This window comes from Glandiceps talaboti, chromosome 9 (assembly GCF_964340395.1).
Source record: "Glandiceps talaboti chromosome 9, keGlaTala1.1, whole genome shotgun sequence".
NCBI lineage: Eukaryota > Metazoa > Hemichordata > Enteropneusta > Spengelidae > Glandiceps > Glandiceps talaboti.
In genome coordinates this window covers 14,225,585-14,247,820 of record NC_135557.1, presented here as the reverse complement: position 1 = coordinate 14,247,820, position 22,236 = coordinate 14,225,585, and the positions used below count along the sequence as shown (strand labels likewise).

The following is a 22,236-nucleotide window of genomic DNA, read 5'->3' as shown; positions in this document are numbered from 1 at the left end:
ATACTGTAAGTGCCTTTGAAATATGTAGCAATAATTATGTCCAAAAATATATACATGTAGTCTAAATTTGTATGTTACACAAGCATTTCATGAAGAAAACAAGGAAGTGTAAAAAGCCAAGTTGAAGGGAAAAACAGTAAATTTATATGTGTAACTTGAGGTCCAATGATTTTAACATGTAGAACATGTATAGTGTGTACATTATCAATACACATGTATTACATATACCATAGTGCATTGAACTCATTAATGAATCATTGATAGATAGATTTATGCAAATATCAATACAAGAACCCTGGAAAATGTGCAGCTGGGAATACTGATGAGATGTACATGTACCCTAGTTTCAAATGAAATGTACATGTACCCTAATTTCAAATGAAATGTACATGTACCCTAATTTCAAATGAAATGTACACATACCCTAATTTCAAGTGAAATGTACCCAAATTTCAAATGTACATATTACATTGTATGTATACACATTATGGAGGGAACCCTGATGAAAGACTTGGCTGAAATGTATAATTTAATGTCTTGTGCAATAATTATTAATATACATGTATGTGTATCATGTGTATGTGTATGTGTATGTGCATGTGTATGTGTATGTGTATGTGTATGTTTGTGTGTGTGTGTGTGTGTATGTGTGTGTGTGTGTATGTGTATGTATGTGTGTGTATGTATGTATGTGTATGTATGTATGTGTGTGTATGTGTGTGTATGTGTGTGTGTGTGCATGCATATGTGTACATTTGTATGTGTATGTCACATGTGTATGTGTATACATGTATATATTTGTGTGTATGTATGCATGTGTGTATGTGTGCATGTGTGTGTGCATGTGTACGTGTGTATGTTATGGAGGGAACCCCAATGAAAGGCCTGGCTGAAATGTACAATTTTATTTCACACTTGTATTTTAATTAATTATGCTAGCCCACAGCCATGACAATCATCAGTGTCATTCACCAGAATTGATCACCATGCATGTACATGTATATTTGAATAGTAAGTAAGATAGGCTAGCTAGTGTTATTACATACAGTACATGTAACATAATACAATATACATGTAGAAGGCATCAAATGGTACATTTAGTGAAAGGACTGTGAGAACTTGGGTAAATTTGTTACTTCTGAGGAAAGAACACACAAGAATTTTATTTTTAATTAATGAATGTAACAAAGGGCTTCAGAAACATTACAACTGTACATACAGAATGGTTGATGGCTTCTATTAGTTCTATGTTGGTAACATTTCTATCAACATCATTATGTCAAATACAGTTTTATTTTTATCTTTTAACCTAAATTTAGTATGGAATTGTTGCTATTCTACTTGGAGGGGATTACTTTCCTCAGGAGATATCCAAATTAACAGTAATTATCCTTGAAAGAGTTTGAAAAGAGAGAAATTTGAATACTGCCAATATATCATGTTGTGTCATACACATGTAATATAAAAACTTTGATGTGTCAGGTCGAACACATTCATCAGCAAATATATGGCTGTTATGCCGTAGCCTGAACCTAGCTGTAACTGGGACATGTGTATATTTGTATAATTTATTTCATCAAATAACTCCAGGTTTACCGGACTCCTTTTCTGTAATCAAAGATGGTTAGTCTTTGTTCTAATATAAAAATCACTCACAATTAGAGAGGTCAACATGTCTGTCGATCATTTCATGATGAAATTATTATTTTGAATTTCATCAAGATAAAACACGCCTAAGTGAACAACATAGGGTACATCATCTCTTGTAATATGCATTTTGGATTCAGAACCAGAAAATTGACCATATGCTATCTGAAGTGCTTTGTGAGAAATTTTTCCGGAGGTATGGTATCAGAAGAAACACTACAGTGTTCTCGCAACCAGAGCTGATATTTCTTCCATGGCACTTCATCTTGGGTGGTGCTGGAAAAGAGACTATGGCTTACGAGGATTCATTACACCAAAGATATATCTTAAATTCAGACTAACACTTCATATTGAGTGTGTTAAAATGAATACGAAATTTGTTTTAATTTATGTTTATTTTGATCATGTTGACAGGCACACCTCCAGCAGCATTCTCACCCAAGCCGTGCACCTTTCCAAAACACATACCAACTCCAATGGATGAAAAGTATGAAGAGATCGCCAAATCCATCTATGAGTCAAGTCGAAGTGAGGCTGCATCACGGGCTGCTAACTACGAGTTTCCCGAAGAAATTCCAATTGAGAAAAGTCAAGAAACACGAAATGCGCTAGAGAGACAACTCAGTCAAAACAGGTAAGGAGTCCGTTACCGAGTGATGTGACCTTTCAATTTATCTATAACCTTATTCTTCCAGCCCCTCCGAGTCCTCCCATATTTCTGTCACCACACCCTCTTCTAAACACACACACGCTTGCAAAGTTGCTGTTTGGTGCTTTTCACAAATTTCTAATCATGACTTTGGCAATCACCGAGTTATGCAATTATGTGAAATTTTGTGGTCAGTCACACGTGAGATTTCACTTTTTGATTTGTAAACTTAATATATTATATAATTAATATCAGACAAACAGAAAACAAGACCAAACACAAAGTCTAGGTGTAAGTTTTGAAACTGTGCATCCCCCCAAAAAAACTTGTAGCTATAGATCTGTACTCCATTTTAAAAAAAAAATTACGACCAGTCTGGAATAATTGAGACTAGAATATGGTTACTTAGGTATGACATGACAGGGAGAAATCAAAAGCTGATTTTACACATGTCCTGTCAGACTTGGGACGTGTCTGTAAATAGGGGTTTTGGTAAAGGTATACCCTATTGTAGGAAGATGTAGAAGACTTAATTTTAGGACCCTTATACCCGATAAATAGCCATATATGTCCAGCAGTTGAGAAAGGGTTTCACACATGCACAGCTGATTTGCAATATGTATAGTCAGCAAATTAGGAAATACTCATATAGACATATGTACATGTATATATCATATGTTTGATTTAGGTGTAAATAGCTTGTTTTTTGGTCCTCTTCATGTAATAAAGTAACATGCAGTTAAGTTAATTGCCAGGGTATATTTCCTGTTACAACAAGAGTTACATGTATACAATGTATTGTGTGCATCCCACTTGCACTCGGCCATCAAATGACTGTTTACTTTAACTTTTAAGTTTTAAGAATCTAGATACATTGAGTATATTCAGTACAAGTAAACCTTAGGCCAAATAAAAACATATTGTGTGTTTCTGATAACCCAACAGACCCTAGTTTAAGCCACCGACCCTGAACATTTTTAAAAACATTTAAAAACAAAAAGATGAGAAATTCTTCGTCTTCTTAACATTCATGTACGTCTGTTTTCTTTCCCCAGTCATGTTTGTACATATTTCATGAAAGTATCACAGAAGGGGTATTCTGACCGACATTTCGTTTGGTTTTGGGTCAAAGCAATATTTTTCAAACAATTAAAAAGTTAAACAAAATGAAATCCTGACCAACCTACCTAAACTGTTTTCTAAGGCCATGTTATCGGAAACACACAATTGTTTTTGTTTTCGCCTCAGCAAATTTGTTTATCGAGTATAAACTAACGTTTTCTTTTTTTTTGCTTTTCTCCCTCTTCCCGTTTCTCTCTCTCGTCCTTTTTTTTTATTTTTACCTTTGGTGTGTTCTGTGATTGTCTTTGTGTGTGACAAACTATAACATGTTTACAATCACTCACATTCTATCTCTCGTTGTGTGCTGCTGCCTTCCATTTCTTTCCCCAACTCAACTACTTTGGTAGAAATGGTCAGATGATTGACTTCCGTTACTCCACAAGCAGGTCTGTTGAAAAAAAGCCGCCTCATTTCACACTAAATGTTATGATCTATTTAGGTGTATGTGTATTGTTTTCATGGTACAATGCATGCTTGCACATTATTGTTATATTCCAGGTGTCTGTATTTTTACATTTGCGGCTGCAAGTTGTGCATTGTCTTGTAGAGCACCCTCTAGTGTTGCAATATTATTTGTGGATAAAAACAAAAGAATTTCTCTTACAGGCCTTTGGCTGTGTGCTTCTATAAATCCCAGAATGGTCATCGTTTTTATGGGGAAAATTTTCTTTAGGCTTCTGTACCATACCTTCAAAGTTTGATGAATTGGTTTCACTTCTGAGTACTAAACTTACATTTGTATAACCTTATTTTTCAAATATGTACCTCTTTTATAAGAAACATATCTTATTTTCAAATTGTTTTAAAAATGTACCGATTAAACAGAAAGATATTCATGTGATAGTGTACAAAAAGTTACAAGAAGTCTAAAGGAACTCTTCACCCAGTAAACACTTGTTTATTTAGTCAGTTCATGTTTTATTTTGTCAACCCATCATGTCTAGTTTTCCCTTACAATATTAACACTAGGTATGTACCAAATTATACTCGAAGAGTGCATTCTTAAGATATAGCCTAATTACCGAAAACCATTAATTACATAAATTGCTCATTAATATTCATGGAATGTTTACCAAAACCTAACAAGTTCATACATTACCCTACGTAAGACATGAACCAAATTTTTTTTGAGTTAAGCCAGCCTTTTTTGAGAAAATTGTGATACAGACAGACAGACAGACAGACAGACAGACAGACAAACTGTTTATCCCCAATATATAACCTTCCTTACAGTAAGGTAAAAATGGCAGGTAATTGAAATACACCGCATCCCTCGTTTCATGTAGCCACTTCATTAGTTATTCACATTGTATATAAAAGACGTAGTTATTAACCTCCATGTAAGGACCTTTGAGTCACACACATATATGATTCATGCGTGCTGTTTTAACATTCCCTAAATTAGACATTTAGCTGTCTGTCCAAGGAGGCACATTATATTGCGACAATGAATGTTCATAGACTCTGGGTTCAAACTAATAAATGACATTTTTTTGAATACTCATTACTAAGGCATATAATATACTGTTTAAGTTGTCTACATGCCGGTTCTGTGACTCTGTTATATATATGCTGTTATTGAATGATTGTAGCGTAGTCACAGAACCACTGAATAGACAGATTACATGTGTTTAGGCTTGCTCTAACCACAGCACAGGAATGCATGAAAAATCTATGTTCATTTTAGTGCTAATCTCAGTTGAGCACGTCTCGGTTTTAGTAGGTTCAAGGCGACTCTCATACCACAAGTCATTTTTTGCAAAAGAAAATAACACCTTATAGTTTATAATTTGAATATTAGTCTTTAGGACTCGGTGACAATGCTGTGGTGTGTGTTGTGATTTTTCAAAAAAATAATCATTTTGACCTATTTCAGAAGAAGCTAGATGTAACAGAGACAAAAACGTAAAGACGTCTCAGCGTTAATTTTCCTTTTATAAATATTGTATTTCTTTTTGATATCTAAGGAGTAATATAGGATGGAGGTGGAGTGGTGGACATGACAGTTTGGAGCACAATGTTTTTTTCTCAAAATTCTTCATACATAGAGCAGCACTACCATACAATTCATGCTGTCTGTATGTTATGGTGTTGTTTCATATACACAGCAATTTGTGAGTTTGAACCAGATGAAATGGTCTGAACTGGTTTGATTTGTTATAAAACATCTTTTCTTAACTGGTTTGATTGGGTATAACTTGCTTGTTTTCAATCCGGTTTGGTATTTAAATTTTGTTTTCAAACTGGATTGAACCAGTCTGAACTGGTTTGATATTTAAATTTGTTGTCAAACTGGACTGAACCCGTCTGTACTGGTTTCATTGGTATTTAAATTTGTTTTCAAACTGGATTGATCCAGTCTAAACTGATTTCACTTGATGTGATAACTTGTTTTCAAACTCTATTGAACTGGTTTGAACATGTTTGATTTGATGTAAGAATTTGTTTTCAAACTGGTATGAGCCAATCTTCACTCATTGATTGTATAAATTTTATTGGATATGTTTCTAATTGGTTAGAATTATCTTTTACTCAGATTGCTGTGTATAGGAAAAGACCATGCCATGGAAATCATCGTAGATTCTTGATAAAACACACTTCCACTGTAAATAACTCTGTCAGTATTTTGTACAACAGAACAAATCACACAGACATCATGAAACTGTTCCTCACTTGTTCTCTTCTATTGCCACCCTAAATTTTTCACCAACTAAAAAATTCATGTTCACAGTGACTTTCATGCAGCAAGTTTCCAAAAATCTTAAATATTTGTGATTATAATTTTTGTCATGTTTTCCTCATGTGCATGCTTCTTGATTTTGTTAAAAGTGTGTGTCCTCACTTCTTTCCATTAATTTCAACTTACAGGTTGCCCATGAGCATGCGAAATGCTAAACCAGACATTTCCGTAAATAACAATGACAGGTAACTATGGCAACAACAGCACAGTAACGGCAACTTCTTTGTAACTGACATAATGCAGAGGAATATGGGCAGATAAGATTGTCAATTGATAGGAGTTTCCTGTCCACGCCAAATTATGTCAGAAGTAAGAACTGGTCTGAACTGGTCTGAACTGGTTTACACTTGCTCAAGCTATAATATCTATTTTCAGAAGTCAGCCATATTGACACACATCTGAACAGGAATTCTGATCCAGTGTGAACCAGTTAGAACTGGTTCATATATCTAAAAATAGAATGCTTAAAAAAAGGACATCTTTCAGCTTGCATTCATCAACACAAACACATAAAAAAACATTACAAAAATATTCTTTCAAGATGGACATAATGTGTACCGGAGCTGGGAGGCATGGTCAAAGCCAGAAGAAAATGTGAAATTATCTAGGAAACTAAAAGGAAATGTTATCAAAATTTCTCCCTTGTTGTGTAAAGTTCTTCACACAGGGCACAGATACTGGACAAAAAACCAACCTTTTTCGATTCTTACAGGTTTTGTGACAACATGCTTTGTGTGTTTGCTTTTGAGATCACTCTCTCTATCCAGTATGTATTCTGTTCCATTCTGATACGAAGTTCCTTGGTAACAAAAAGTGGCCATGAGAAACTGTACACACACAAATGTATATTTTGTAATTAGTGTAATATATAGATGCATGGATCCATGTGTTGTCGTTAGCTACAACACAGGTACTGTCGTCACTATCTTCATCATCTGCATGTCAAAATAACACATCTCTTATCTCATCTCACTTTTCTCTTCAATGCATGTTCATAGTTTATAAAGAACTCACTAAATCTCCTAATCATTTCTCACTGCATGGTTATCCCCAGATTGGCTGTTACGTGACACCAAAGGGACAATTTTGTGTCATACTCTGGGGAAAACGCTGTACTAAATCGTAAAATCTATCTCCTGTAAATAATCGATTTTCCGGTTCCAAAATGCATTGCGCGAGAGGACGTCACCTATGTTGCTACATTTAGCCTTGTTTTGTGTTTATTACATTTGAAGTAATATTTTCGTCAGGAAACGATGGAAAGATATCTTGACCGCTTTGATTACGAGTGATTTTATAGAACAAAGACTAAACGCCATCAATGACAGAGTGGGGTTTTACGTATGAACACATGGTACGGTCAGGTGACAACCATCCCCCTGAGTAGAACGTGCAAACCCCTCAACGCGTACACAATACATGACATTGTGTGGAGAGACGCACAATGCATCTTGGAACCAACAACATGTCTATTGTAGCCTAATGGTGAATGTGAAGGCGATGTCAAATATTATCTATTGTTATGTAAATTTATGTAAATGATAGCAATGGTATGTCATAATTGGAATGGTAATGGCAACTCTATGACTCGAAGTTGAATGGAAAGTACTTCCTTGCACAAATATCTGGGGTCAGTAGGGGTCAATTTTTAAAAATTATTTTGTGTTCCTATTTTTTGCAAGACTTACATTTCACATAGTGAACACAATGTATGGCTTGGTATAAAATAGTCAAATTCGAACAGAAAAAAAGTTGAATTTATTCTCTTTTTCGTGAGAAAGGATCAGTGTTCCTACTAGCTTAATGGACAAGAAAACACTCACTTAATCTAGGCCAACTAAGAGTCATTCAAAATTTGCTTATTGCCAAGTCCAATATCCCATAATGCAACACATATCCCATATTGCAATGTAGTCATCATGCTTGCATACCATATATGGCAGTTTGACCTACAGATGGACAAAGGTAACAGAGTCATGAGAGGTACAATGAAAAAAAGGTGACTGGCATTTTTGTCAAAGACCTCAACTTGCTTAATATTTACTGATTTTCACAAGAGAAAGAGACATTATAAAGAGAAAGGTAGTTGCAGTTGTTAACTTGAGTTTTGGTGAAAATCGATCGACTCAAAAAAGTTTATTCTCTTGAAATCTGTTGCAGATTAAAAATTTGCACAATTTCCAAATAAGCAAACTATAATTTGCAGTATTTTCTAGAAATTTAAAAAACGTGTCTTTTAAGCCTACCTCAGAATGAATTCTCTTTGACATTGCTGTACAGTCAAACTGAAATATTAAACCGAGTACCTTTATCCCCTCTTTACATGTCAAAGTTCATATCTATGTCAAAGGTCATGTCAAAGGTTATCACTTCAAGTGTCAAAGCTTGTCTTTAGAAATTTATTCACTGCCATGTTCTTTTTTTTTTATTAAATTATTTCACAGTTCCAGGTTAAGCTGGCATCTGTTGTTGAAAAAAATAAATACAAACCATATCATCTTGCCTGCAAAGTTCACAAACAATGACACTGTTTTTGATTTTTTTTTTGCTTTGTGTAAATCAGAGCTTTTACAGAGAATATTGATGAAATAGAGGATGTGGTGAAGGCGGGAATTCCTATCCCAAGAGAAAAGCAGGAGAAATTCCAGAGACATATTGATCAGACTTTGGCTACTAACTTTCAAAGAGTAGCTATTTCAGGAGATGACACATCGGGTGTAAGTATTCAAATTTGGTACAACCAAGATCAGGGTTGTATGGAAAGTGAAGTCTGTGCAACATTGTTATAATTGAACTAATCATTATTTTTTCCCTTTGAGTACACCTCTTAGTAGAACCGTCATTGAAAATAGTTTTCACATGTATCAATATTTGTGATACAAGTAAGTTACAGTGTATCACTCTGTTTGCGTTCACTGATAAGTCACCCAACCTCTACAAGGTTGTTGTGTTTGGTAAACAGATCATGAGGGGGGCATTTTATATCAACATTTGTTTTGACTAAAGTATAAAATTTTATGACCTATAGTAATACAATGTTGCAATGACAGTCTCCAAAAAAATACTACAGACTCAAGAAGTCAGCACCGGTGTTTTGAAAGGAAAAAATTAAAGGTTGTTTCAATTATAATGATGATGCGTAGACTTCACTTTCCATACAACCCTGATCTTAGTTGTACTAATGTGCATTTCCAATGTCTTTCTTTTCATTGTCGCTTGATATGCATGTCCATGTGAAGTGCTTTGTGTTTGTTGGCAAGTACTTTGTGTTTATTTGTACTCGTGTTTGCAGTGTTTTCTCCAGCACTTGCACTCACTACGCTTGTGAAAGTACGGCCACAGAGAACACCGCAAGCATGTAACCAAATACCATGAGTACACCCACCACGCTTACACTCACACGTCATGGTGTTTTGTCATAGTACAAGTATGCAGTAACAAATTAGATATCAGTTTATGCCCAATGTATGACATACTGTGTAGTCACCAGTGTGCCCTCTAAGCCAATTTTAAGCACCACAAAATTTCTAGTAACGCACCAAAATTTGGTGTTTTCCTATCTCTTAATTACTATGTGGTGACTCACAAGAAATGCCATTTTTTTCTCATTTTGACTCACAACAAAACTTGGCTATCATTAGAGGGCACACTGGTAGTCACTATGTAAATCTCATTCACTGATTGTGAGATATGTTTTATGTCTCACATAGATATACACTGGTGTCTCATATTAAACGTTAGTCTAGTAACGAGACCTCAGATCTGCACTCAGAAGGTTGACAAGGATGACTGTACCACTGTTGCCTGTGGTAACACTTTTGACACCATGCAACCTGTCGTTGCTTTTAATTTCGCAGAATTGCCCAAGAGTCTAGCAGCTGGACTAACAAAATGTTTAGTTTTGTTCTCAATTGAATGTTTGACTTAAATTTAAAAGTCAAGGTCAAGAGATCAATTATGTCTTGTGACCTTTGACCTTCAGGTCTCATTGGAAGACTTACGAGAAGCCTCTAAATGTATCGTTGGAGCACTGCGAATCAGACAGAAGTACATGAAGCTAGCACAGCAGAGTTTTCCTAAGATAGCAACCAGGGCATTGCGGACTACAGATGGTAGCGTTGTCAACGATGTATCTGATGATGATGAAGATGATGACAGCGTCCCCATGACAACGCTAGGTAAGTAAGATTTTGCTGGGTAGATATGTTATGTTTTTTTTGTGAGGAACAGGTGAAACTTGCAGATGCATTGGTTGTTTTCATACATGTATGTGTGTCCATGTGGACTTGTGTTTCTGAAAAACATTTGTCAGTTTCAACTAAATCTGGCACAAATGTCAGATAATGCTATGTTGTGTGTGTGTGTGTGTGTGTGTGTGTGTGTGTGTGTGTGTGTGTGTGTGTGTGTGTGGTATTTGTGGGAAGGGTACTAGTTTAGAGACACTCATTTGAAATGTTTTTATCAAAGGCAACATTATCTGCAAACAAAGAAAGATCATCAAACATGTAACATTTTCTTTTTCCATTTTCTTCAGATCATCCTGTTCACCCACCAAAATCCAACAACGACCCATTTCAATGTGATATTCCAGGCCCAATCAAATGTGAACTGAAGATGGTAAAAGGAATTATACACATCTATCCATGTGATGATGATGAAACTCAGGAAGACAAGGAAAGTCCCATGGAATTTCCATACGTTGACAGACCATCTTTCATCGCTGATATGAATGAATTAACTGCCCTTATTACCAATGGACCAATGTAAGTATCCTGGGAAGAGGTGGGGGTGGGGGGGGGGGGTGGGGGCTGACAAAAACAACTTATTTACCTAGCACAATCTACAATCTTACACTTCCTTACTTGAGTAAATACTATACATTTTCGCATATTATATGTGCCGCCCTTTGGGGTGCGTTTTCTAACCCTTAGGTCTAAAATGGGTCTGTTTTTTTTTTGAGCTGAAGAGTCTAAAACGGGGTCAACTTTGCATTATTTTTTATTGTGCTTGGTCTAAAATGTGGTCCATTGTCCTTTACCAAATCATAACTGTCATAAATTGTCCCAAAATGTTGCCTGCTAAGGAAAATGTACTTAGGTCTAAACTTTCATCTTTTAAAAACCTGTAATGGTCTAAAATGGGGTATTGGTTTTTTGGTCAAAGTGGGTCTAAAATGGGGTTTCCAGCACTGGCCACACACCCCTACCAGAGGTGGCCACAGGTACCGCCCCCTGGGGTAAGTATGGTAGACTTGCAATTTAAAGGGGAACAACACTCCAGGAAACAAAAAAATGTTTTATAAACTTAATCTACAATTACTTGTGATTTCAGAGAAACATTAAGTTGATCTTGTGCCTTTATAGGGTATCTTTACTGTGTGCAATTGCATGATGGGAGTTCGCAAAAATAATATATTCATGGTTTCATAATGAATATTCATGACTCCTAAGTGCCTATTCCCTTCCGTGTGAAACATCTCATCTGATATAAAATCATGAAATGACTCCAATTTTTTTCCCAAATGTGGAATGTCCTCATATCATACAAGACTACTTTTTATAAATGGATAAAATACAGGTAACTGAAATATTCGATCTTGTTAAATTGGAAATTTTAACGTTGAAAATGTGTGATGCTAATATGACGTGAATAGTAGCAGGGAAATAACCTGTGGAACCCAGGTACACTTTAATTTGTGCGATAAACGATTGATCTGCGATTCGCATTTAAAACGGCAAACCCGTCCTAGGATCTTTTACAGTTCATGTTAGTTTTGTGCTATTTGTCTCTGCATTTGTATTTTTTAGTGTCTTTTCACATTTTAATCTATGGAAGTATTACTGTAGTGTTCTTTAGTAGGGAACTTGCAAACCCGCCATGTTGAATGTTGCATCATGGGAAATGTGATAATAAATACTAATCAATCAGCATCGTAAACAATAATGTTGCATTGTTTGTAAACAAATGATCAATTCATAGTCACCTTTTACCATTACGGGAGGTTTATTTTACTGGTAGCTCCAGATTAGGTATTACAATAACCACAGAAATCCCATAGTCCTTTGCATCTGAGCATGCTCAGTGTGGTGTTTTATTCAATTGTTGTTTTCTTTCCATTTGTGCACGTGGAAAACCAATTTCGGATACATTTTATGCACATGGCAATAAAGTTATCGTATTATATTACCCTGGTACATACTTACTCATCGACTGTAATCCTTTTTTTATTTTCAGAAAAACGTTTTCATATCGTCGTTTACAGTACTTGTCGTCTCGGTACCAGTTACATATCTTACTAAATGAGATGAAAGAATTAGCTGCACAGAAAATTGTACCACATAGAGACTTTTATAACATTAGAAAGGTAAGGAGAACGGTAGACAAACTTTACAATATTAGTACATTATTACATATGTACCAAGAGATTACTTGCACTGGTGCGCATGCATACTAGTGGTATTATCACTGCAGTGCAATACCAAAAACATTATTGAATACCTGCATGCAAATGATATGCAAATAAGGACATGATTGTTCGCTACTCGGGGGGGGGGGGGGGGGGGTTGCACTCGTGCTTGCAGTGTTTTCTGTTACACTTTGACTCGCTACACTTGTGAAAGTACGAGTGCAGAGAACACTGCAAGCACTTGTGCAAATACCCCGAGTACACCACACTTGCACTGACATGTCATGGGGTTCTGTTATAGTATTAGTTGTCATTTTGTTTAGTTTTCGTCATGTTTACGCCATCATGTTACAGTCAAACCTGTGTATAGCAGCCAACCAGTAGCTATTTACAAATGATTACAACTTTTAATGTTGTTTATTTTGTCATCCTAGGTGGATACTCACGTCCATGCTGCATCTTGCATGAATCAGAAACATTTACTGAGATTTATTAAAACTAGATTGAAGAGATACGGTGATGAAGTTGTGTGTTCAGAAACCGGTAGAACACTCTCACAGGTAATGTAGATTTGAATTCATATCTATGTATCAATCATTGATTCAATCAATCAATCAATCAATCAATCAATCAATCAGTCAGTCAATTAGGAGTGAGATCAATATTTCAATGTAGGATAAAAAACTTGATTCTTTTAGTTAGACATCAACCCCCACCCCCACCCCTTCTAACTTAACTGACCAAAATTGATAATTGTATGTGAAGACAGCAAACCAATTTGAAATCAGTTATGTAGTAGTGTGTAGTGCTATGAATACAAAGTCATGTGAGAAAAATGCTCTTTTTATTGACACTTTTATGTAAGTTAGAAGCATGCATTTACCATACAGCAAAAATTCTTCCATTTCTCAATTTGACGACATTTTCAGAATTATTTGCATTTACGGGTACAAGCAAACAAGATTCCTTTATAAACATGAATATCGTTTTTGCAGGATGAGAACTAAAACATTTCAACCCCCCCCCCCCTCCCTCCCCATCCCCCCATGTAGTTTTTTATTCAACATTGAACTATTGATCACACCAGTTAAGCAGCAAGTCAATTAATCAATTAATCAATCAATCAATCAATCAATCAATCAATTAGTTTATAGAGCATTGATGGTCCTTGCTAGCCTACAATTCTATGTATTATGTCAGCAGTGCTTCATATCAAATAAAAACAGCCTTATTCACAACAGCCCTGACTGACACCCCTGATTTAGAATACATCTGAAATGAATCTGTCATTGCAACAGCCCCCTCTATAGTCAGTTACAAAATATCTTTTGTTTTTCCAGGTGTTTGATGACATGAAATTGACATCCTATGATCTGACTGTGGATATGTTGGATGTCCATGCAGTGAGTAATTATATTGTATTCTCTCAAACTGAAATTTCACATCAAAGGCCATTGGTTGTTGAATAAAGTGATTAAGTGTATGCTGTAGAAAATGTAGCCTGTAGATTCATATTGTGTTACCATAGTATTTTGAGTTACTGGTTTGAGTGATTTTAGCGAAACAAGTGATGAACATTTATTTCGTAACATTCCAAAAAAAATTCCACAAATTAAAATAATTCAGTGACAGCGTCATTTATGCAAAATATTTCAAGCTCTGTTGTGTGTGACCATCGTGAGTTAGTTAATTAATGCCATTTTCTTTACAGGATCGTAATACCTTTCATCGCTTTGACAAGTTCAACTCCAAGTACAATCCCATCGGTGAAAGCAAACTGAGAGAGATATTTATCAAAACTAATAATCACAACAATGGCAAGTTCTTTGCACAGTTGATTAATGTAAGTGTGTGATTATATTCCACTCTGACCCTCTAGAAATTTTATGAAATGATGCCATCGGTAATAAAAAGTGGCGTAGAGCAATCGTCGTTCCTTTGTTATGGGTCACCCTCCTAAGGGTGGGGGGGGGGGGGGTGAGGGGGGAGGGGCAGTTGTTCATTTAATGTAGATTGTAATGATATATATGTACTTTCTGTAACTAACATTCCAAATTTTCTCACAGCTCACTACTATTAGTAATCCCATTAATTTATAAGTAGTGTACCTAAATTTAGTCAAAGAATTACATAACTATTATTTAGATTTATAAAAACCTATGTGATTTATGTATATGATGTCTCTGTCTGTGTCTGTATGTGCATCTCTCGTACTCTGTGGCTGTGTCTCACGCTTTCTCTCTATCATTCTGTCTCTGTCTCTTTCTGTCTGTCTCACTCTCTCTGTCCCTCTTGCTGTGTCTCTCACTCACTCACTCTCTCACTCTCACTCTCTTCCCTCTCACTCACTCTGTCTGTCTGTCTGTCTGTCTGTCTGTCTGTCTGTCCCTCTTTCTCTCTCTCTCTCTCTTTGTCTGTCTCTCTGTCACTGTCTGTCTCTCTATCTCTGTCTCTGTGTGTGTCTCTGTTTCTCTCTCTCTCTCTCTCTCTCTCTCTCTCTCTCTCTCTCTCTCTCTCTCTCTCTCTCTCTCTCTCTCTCTCTCTCTCTCTCCCTCCCTCCCTCCCATTCTTACACTCATACATCAATCAAGGTATACATAATACATGTATCTATATCTGACTTTAATACAGGAGGTAGCAGCTGATTTGGAAGAATCCAAATATCAGAATGCTGAATACCGTTTATCAATTTATGGAAGAGATTGTGATGAATGGGACCAACTAGCTAAATGGGCATACAATCACCAAGTGTATTCTAACAATATCAGATGGCTTGTACAGATTCCTAGACTTTTGTAAGTATACTAAGAAGTTGAATATTACCCAATATTTTTCTTCATTCAGCTGGGAAAAATATGAGTGACCTAAGGGGGCATTTTCAATATGAGTCGCTAGACAAAATGTTTGGTCACAAGTATTTTCTAGCTGAAAGAAGTAAAATATTGGAAAACAATATAATTATACCTCCTCAAGCATAATCTATGAAAATTTGGTGAAAATAGTGGCGGTTTGGAACATTTTGATATTGCAAATCAGTAACGTAGACGTCAGTTGTTGTGATGTATTTGACCAGGGTGTATAATCCATATTTTGTGTTCAAGCAACCCCCTTTCTGTTTTACACACAGTGACATATACTATTCTATCAATCGATCAATCAACCCCCCTTTCTGTTTTACACACAGTGACATATACTATTCCATCAATCAATCACCCCCCCCCCCTTCTGTTTCTCACACAGTGACATTTACCGTACTAAGAAGATAGTGAATAATTTTCAAGAGATTTTGGACAACATCTTCATGCCCTTATTTGAAGTCACACAGAATCCAGAATCTCATCCAGAACTGCATTGTTTCCTACAACATGTAAGTATACCCAGTGTATTTTAGTTGAACATTAAGTAGCCTTTATTGGTTGTACAGAGAAAGGGGAACAAATGCAAGCCATTGTAATAAAGCAAATCAAATCAAGCCTTATCCTTAAAGGTCACTGTTGGAGACTCTTGACCTTGAGGTCATTTGTCAGAATCAAGCCATGTCTTGTTATTGTAAACTTTTTACACTCTTGACCTTCTCACTGTTGGAGACTCTTGATCTTGACTTTCAAGGTCATTTTTCAGAATCAAGCCATGTCTTGTTATTGTAAACTTTTTACACTCTTGACCTTCACTTTCAAGGTCATTTAGGAGAATCAAGACTTGTCTTGTTATTGTTGTCCACAGTAAACTTTTTACACTCTTGACCTTCACTTTCAAGGTCATTTATGAGAATCAAGCCATGTCTTGTTATTGTTGTGCATAGTAAACATTTTATACTCTTGACCTTCACTTTCAAGGTCATTTATGAGAATCAAGCCATGTCTTGTTATTGTTGTGCATAGTAAACATTTTATACTCTTGACCTTCACTTTCAAGGTCATTTATGAGAATCAAGCCATGTCTTGTTATTGTTGTGCATAGTAAACATTTTATACACTTCTTTATACTTACAGGTGACTGGTTTTGACAGTGTAGACGATGAATCCAAGCCTGAAAACCACGTCTTCACAAATGATAGTCCTACTCCTGACAAGTGGACTGACGTAGAAAATCCTTCATATGCCTACTACTTGTATTACATGTATGCTAACTTAGTGGTGCTAAATCATTTCAGAAAGTAAGTTTTTCTTTCGACTGAATAATATTTTGGAAGTTTTTGTTAAGTGACTTGGGGCTTTTGTAAAGTCCTTGGATAAGTCCCCACTGATTCGAAAGCAGACACAAACTGAGTTTATAAGGTTTTTACTCTCCAAGTGAAAATATTTAAATAAAACCACATTCCAGTATAATGTTAATGACAATGAATGTCTTCTATAACAATACAATTGTCTTCTGGCATTGTTAGAAGAGTTGATTGATTAGTAGGAATTTCCTGAACATTTTTTTTATATGTATCGTAAATTACATCATCGGATCGTTTATGAGTTATATCTTAATACCAGGTTTGAGTTCAGTCAATTGCCGGTGGTGGTTAAATGTGCTTCAGTAGATACAATACTACGAATGCCTTTTAAATATGCAGTAAAGACTACACATGACATGTATAAACTCAGCATGTGTGCCTTTATTATAAACATTAACAATATATATCAACATATATCCCCCTCCCCCGCCTTCCGTATTATTTTCTGACTAGACAGCTTTACAAAGTCACATTATAGCCTTACTGGTACTAAACCAAAATCGGTAAATTGCACAATATCCATAAAAAAAACATGAACGTGAAAAGATGAAAATATATTCTGTGGCATTATATTAATGTATGTACACACACACACACACACACACACACACACACACACACACACACACACAGAAATTTCATTGCCTTTTTATTGCTGCCCCCACCCTTCCTTACCCTCACCACTTATTGGTGCAAGAGATGAATTGCTTTACATAAACATTTTCCATGTTGTCCTAACAGAATTTTGTTTATTATTCAGGGAGAGAGGATTTAATACATTTGTGTTGCGACCCCACAGTGGAGAGGCTGGCCCTATTCACCATTTGGTGTCAGCATTTATGGTGGCAGAAAATATCTCACATGGTTTACTACTTAGAAAGGTTAGTACAATGTGTAGTCTATCGTATACTTTATGTATATGTAAGTTTATATGTGTGTCTATGTATATGTGGATATGTGTCTGTGTATGTTGGTGTGTATGTGTACATATTGTAATATCAAAGCTGCACAGATGCATCTAATGCATTGATATCCTTAATGTTGACACACACACACACACACACACACACACACACACACAGACACACACAGATATTTATGTACTGGTGATATTAGTTTGATGTTCTGTGGAAAGCAACAATTGCACTTTAGTGTAGGTTTGGCTGAATATTTTTTCAATAGAAGAAATGTCAAATCAGAATAAAATGAACTATATAAAATGAGAACAAAATAATAAGTTAATAAAATTTATTTTCTTTCCTCTTGCAGGCTCCAGTGTTACAATATTTGTACTACTTATCTCAGATTGGTATTGCTATGTCACCCCTAAGTAATAATCATCTGTTTCTTAATTATCATCGAAACCCACTGCCAGAATTCCTGGCTAGAGGATTGGTAGTGTCACTCTCAACAGATGATCCACTACAGTTCCATTTCACTAAGGTACAGAGATTTTATGAATTGACTGTTGCACCCCCTGTTATACCAACACTTTGACTGTTGCACCCCCTGTGGTACCTACACATCTTAATTGTTACTCTCGATGTTGTACTTTCTCAGTAATGACTGTTACACCCCTTTATACCACTACATTGACTTTATGTAGTGATTGATGCACCCCTGTTGCCCCCCCCCATTAATGAGTGTTGTCACCCCCCCTTTAATGATGAGTGTTGTCACTCACCCCCTTTAATAATGAGTGTTGTCACACACCCCTAACCTCACAGCCCAAGCAATATAAGTACAATGTAGAACAGTGTTTGTATTGAGGTATATACGCCATCCCCAAATGTATAAACTCTGTCTGTGCCTGTCTAACTTCCATGTTTTATTTCTTTTCCCAAGGAACCCTTAATGGAGGAGTATAGCATTGCGGCACAAGTATGGAAGTTATCTACCTGTGATATGTGTGAATTAGCCAGAAACAGTGTTGTCATGAGTGGATTCCCACATGAAGTAAGTATATGAAACAGTGTTGTCATGAGTGGATTCCCACATGAAGTAAGTATATGAAACAGTGTTGTCATGAGTGGATTCCCACATGAAGTAAGTATATGAAACTGTGTTGTCATGAGTGGATTCCCACATGAAGTAAGTATATGAAACAATGTTGTCATGAGTGGATTCCCACAGGAAGTAAGTATATGAAACAGTGTTGTCATGAGTGGATTCCCACATGAAGTAAGTATATGAAACAGTGTTGTCATGAGTGGATTCCCACATGAAGTAAGTATATGAAACAGTGTTGTCATGAGTGGATTCCCACATGAAGTAAGTATATGAAACAGTGTTGTCATGAGTGGATTCCCACATGAAGTAAGTATATGAAACAATATTGTCATGAGTGGATTCCCACATGAAATAAGTACATGCATTTGTTGAGGTACTTAATAAGGTTACAACAAACATTCAAGCAGTTCATCTTATTAGTAACCAGTTTGTAACTTTGTAGGGGTACTGCTACAAACATTGTAGAAATAAAGTAATTGTTTTCAGTTTGCCTCCGAGGAGAGAGAAGAAAAAAACCTTGTAAAGCAAACAATGTTATAGCAGTGTGTAACTTTTAACACAATCTATCATTTTCAGATGAAACAGTATTGGTTGGGAATGAACTACAGGAAAGAAGGACAAGCTGGTAATGACATCACACGCACTAACGTACCCGATATCCGAGTAACGTTCAGATACGAAACATTGGCGGAAGAGCTCGGTACACTCTGCAAAGCAGTACAGGGATTGAATTCACCCTGAAGACAACTGTGTTTATCCTGAAGACAGCTGTGGATGAGGAAAGTCAGTCTACATGATAGAAGAATGATGGGTTCAAACAACAAAATTCGTAGGAGTGGCAGTACTTTCATATATCTTTCTTAGAAACATTGCAGTCAATTTCACAATACCATTCAGCTTTCCTGTTTGATACAACCATGCAGAAACCAACAAGAAACTGGATATGCCACACTTCAATGGCAAGATTGCATTTTCTTGTTACTTTTCATCTAAATGAAGTAAACCATTTAAAGGTTTTGCAACTTCATGCAGACATTCGGGCATTAATGTTTTTCTTCGCATCAAACACCTGATGAAGGGCTCGTAAAAATGCCCTTTGCGGTGTTCATTTGATGTCTGTATGACGGCATGTATAGTTCATTTTACTTAGACAAAATGTAACAAAAAACTGTACTCTTTCAATCTTGCTATCTTAAAAGTATGGCATGCCCAGTTTCTTATTGGTTACAGCATGCTTGTATCAAACAGAAAAGCCACGGTATCATGAAATTCACAGTAGTTCTCAATCCACTATTGGTAAGTGGTAGTAAATACAGTCCCTTGCCAAGTTTGTATGTAATGGTAATAGTGACTATGGTAACAGTGACTCTGACCACAGACATTTTTTAGCAGCTGCTTCCTTGAAAGGAATGCCATGAACTTTCCCAGGTAGGGAATAGGTTGCCAATATCTTACAATTATTCTGGAATAGAAGGATGACAGTCTAGCAAACATGGTAATAACTTAATACTTTCTACCACAACCAACTGATAAATTGTATGTCAGGAACCTGACTGAAGGAAATAGATGTACAAGCTAGGAGTGAAAGTCATCTCTCATTCAGTAAATAGAGGAATAATATTTAGCCTGTAGTATTATTTTTAGTCAAAGAAATTAGATAGAAAAAGATTTAAGGAATATAAAATGAATATCAAAGTATAGAAGTTACCATATAAAAATTAGGCGCAATCTCATCCAAGCCGTCAGTTCATATTTAGGTATATTGTCACACACTCATTCTATATAAAAATTAGACGCAATCTCATCCAAGCCGTCGGTTCATATTTAGGTATATTGTCACACAAGTGAGGTAACCACATAGATAAACTAATGAAGGGAACGTCACTGCAGGAAAGAAAGGGAAATCATGCCATTGAACAATGAATGAGAAACAAGTTTCAACTCAAATGTTTCTTGGTAATCACACATACATGTAGTGTATGAAATTAGTGTCAAGAAATGATTGAAAACTCTATGGCTTTATTTTCTGCAGTTACTTCCCTGACTACAATAGAATAGACAGTCAGTCAGTCAGTAGATAATATCAAGGTTTTGCCTCTTGATAATTAGAGTTTTAAAAACCCTAAGTGAAAGAAAAAAGTTTTTATTATACTGTAAAACCATAACACTCATATTAGTGGACAAATACTACCTGTGGTCTTGAAGAAATATGGCATATTCTAGTTGTAGTAAAGACAAAAGATTCCACAATTTCAACACTTGGAGTGCTATTCAGAAGAAAGGAAGTGAGGGCCACATTTTGCTGACCCAAACTCATTTTGTAAATCTTACAAAAAACAGGAAGTGTGATATAGGGGTTCAAGGGTTACTCACATATTTGTAAGGACAGTAGGGCTGTACTCGATAATTTATCAACCAGTAGTTGATTTTCCAGTTCCAAGATTTCGTGTGTGAGACGATGTCACATACTAGTATGTGGTTAGTATCTCCAAACTAGCAACATGTCCATTGTTAGTTTGTTACCACAGACAAAGCCAACTCCCTTGTGCAAGTTGTGGTTCAAAGATGACAAGTTACGTGTGTCCATTAATCTTCAGTTTTTCTATGCCTGATAATTTCCTGATAATATGATGAGATTTAAATAGAAATATCATGCCATTCTACCATGGCCATGCAATAATTATCAAATTATTACTTCTTTTTGTACTTTTAAAGATGTACAAACATTGGATTACTACATAAAATTGAGATCAGTAATATTTATCAGGAAAAAGGTTACTATTAATTATTTTGATATAAATGTTTTCATGACTACAACTAATTCTGAGATGTTCATAAAACATATTTGTATGTCAAAAAGTCATTTCTTCTAAACTACCCATGTACATGTAGGCTGTTCTTTTTAGTATACACACTCCCAATGTAAAACATGTAGGCTGTTCTTTTCAGTATTCCAACTCCCCAATTTAAAAGTTGGCTGTTCATTTCAGTACGCACACTCCCAGTGTGAAAGTAGGCTGTTATTTTCAATACACATGTCTAAATAAACAATAAGCTTATGCCACAATCCCTCTATCACCAGTCTTTGGACATGCATAAACACAAGGAAATTATATGCTTTCTTGAAAGTCTACCATTGTACAAAGTACCATTATTTGAATTTTTGCACTTACAAATTCGGTGTTTAATTACTTCAGACTGACAAACGCCTGTCTTGTAGAGTCCCTTCAACCATGGAAGTATGATGGGAGGTGAGGGTGGGTGGGTGGTGGTGGGGGGTGGGGTGGTGTGTCCATGCTTTAACCAGGACAACTAGTCAGACTGTCATCATTAAAATGAATCAATATGTACAACTACAGGTGTAAGCTGTAAGCTAAGTATGAAATAGACATTTGATAATTTACACATTATTTATGCATGATTATGTAAATTTTAACCCA

General features: G+C 35.9%; 1 protein-coding gene across 3 annotated transcripts in view; it reads left to right on the top strand.

The window, feature by feature from the left end:
• The window catches only part of LOC144439678 (AMP deaminase 2-like), a 34,955-nt gene extending 15,042 nt beyond the window's left edge, over nucleotides 1–19,913 (top strand). For 2 of the 3 annotated variants that reach the window (XM_078128915.1, XM_078128913.1), the window contains exons 2-17: nucleotides 2,062–2,281; nucleotides 6,287–6,343; nucleotides 8,722–8,875; nucleotides 10,141–10,336; nucleotides 10,693–10,921; nucleotides 12,393–12,522; nucleotides 12,999–13,124; nucleotides 13,905–13,967; nucleotides 14,276–14,407; nucleotides 15,196–15,359; nucleotides 15,805–15,931; nucleotides 16,557–16,720; nucleotides 17,547–17,667; nucleotides 18,056–18,229; nucleotides 18,632–18,742; nucleotides 19,373–19,913. In XM_078128915.1, coding sequence (XP_077985041.1) covers nucleotides 2,062–2,281; nucleotides 6,287–6,343; nucleotides 8,722–8,875; nucleotides 10,141–10,336; nucleotides 10,693–10,921; nucleotides 12,393–12,522; nucleotides 12,999–13,124; nucleotides 13,905–13,967; nucleotides 14,276–14,407; nucleotides 15,196–15,359; nucleotides 15,805–15,931; nucleotides 16,557–16,720; nucleotides 17,547–17,667; nucleotides 18,056–18,229; nucleotides 18,632–18,742; nucleotides 19,373–19,537 — 2,333 coding nt within the window. In that variant the 3' untranslated portion in view covers nucleotides 19,538–19,913. The remainder of the gene's footprint in view (nucleotides 1–2,061; nucleotides 2,282–6,286; nucleotides 6,344–8,721; nucleotides 8,876–10,140; nucleotides 10,337–10,692; nucleotides 10,922–12,392; nucleotides 12,523–12,998; nucleotides 13,125–13,904; nucleotides 13,968–14,275; nucleotides 14,408–15,195; nucleotides 15,360–15,804; nucleotides 15,932–16,556; nucleotides 16,721–17,546; nucleotides 17,668–18,055; nucleotides 18,230–18,631; nucleotides 18,743–19,372) is intronic. The other variant, XM_078128914.1, reaches the window with a different exon arrangement.
• The last annotated feature ends 2,323 nt before the right edge of the window (nucleotides 19,914–22,236 follow it).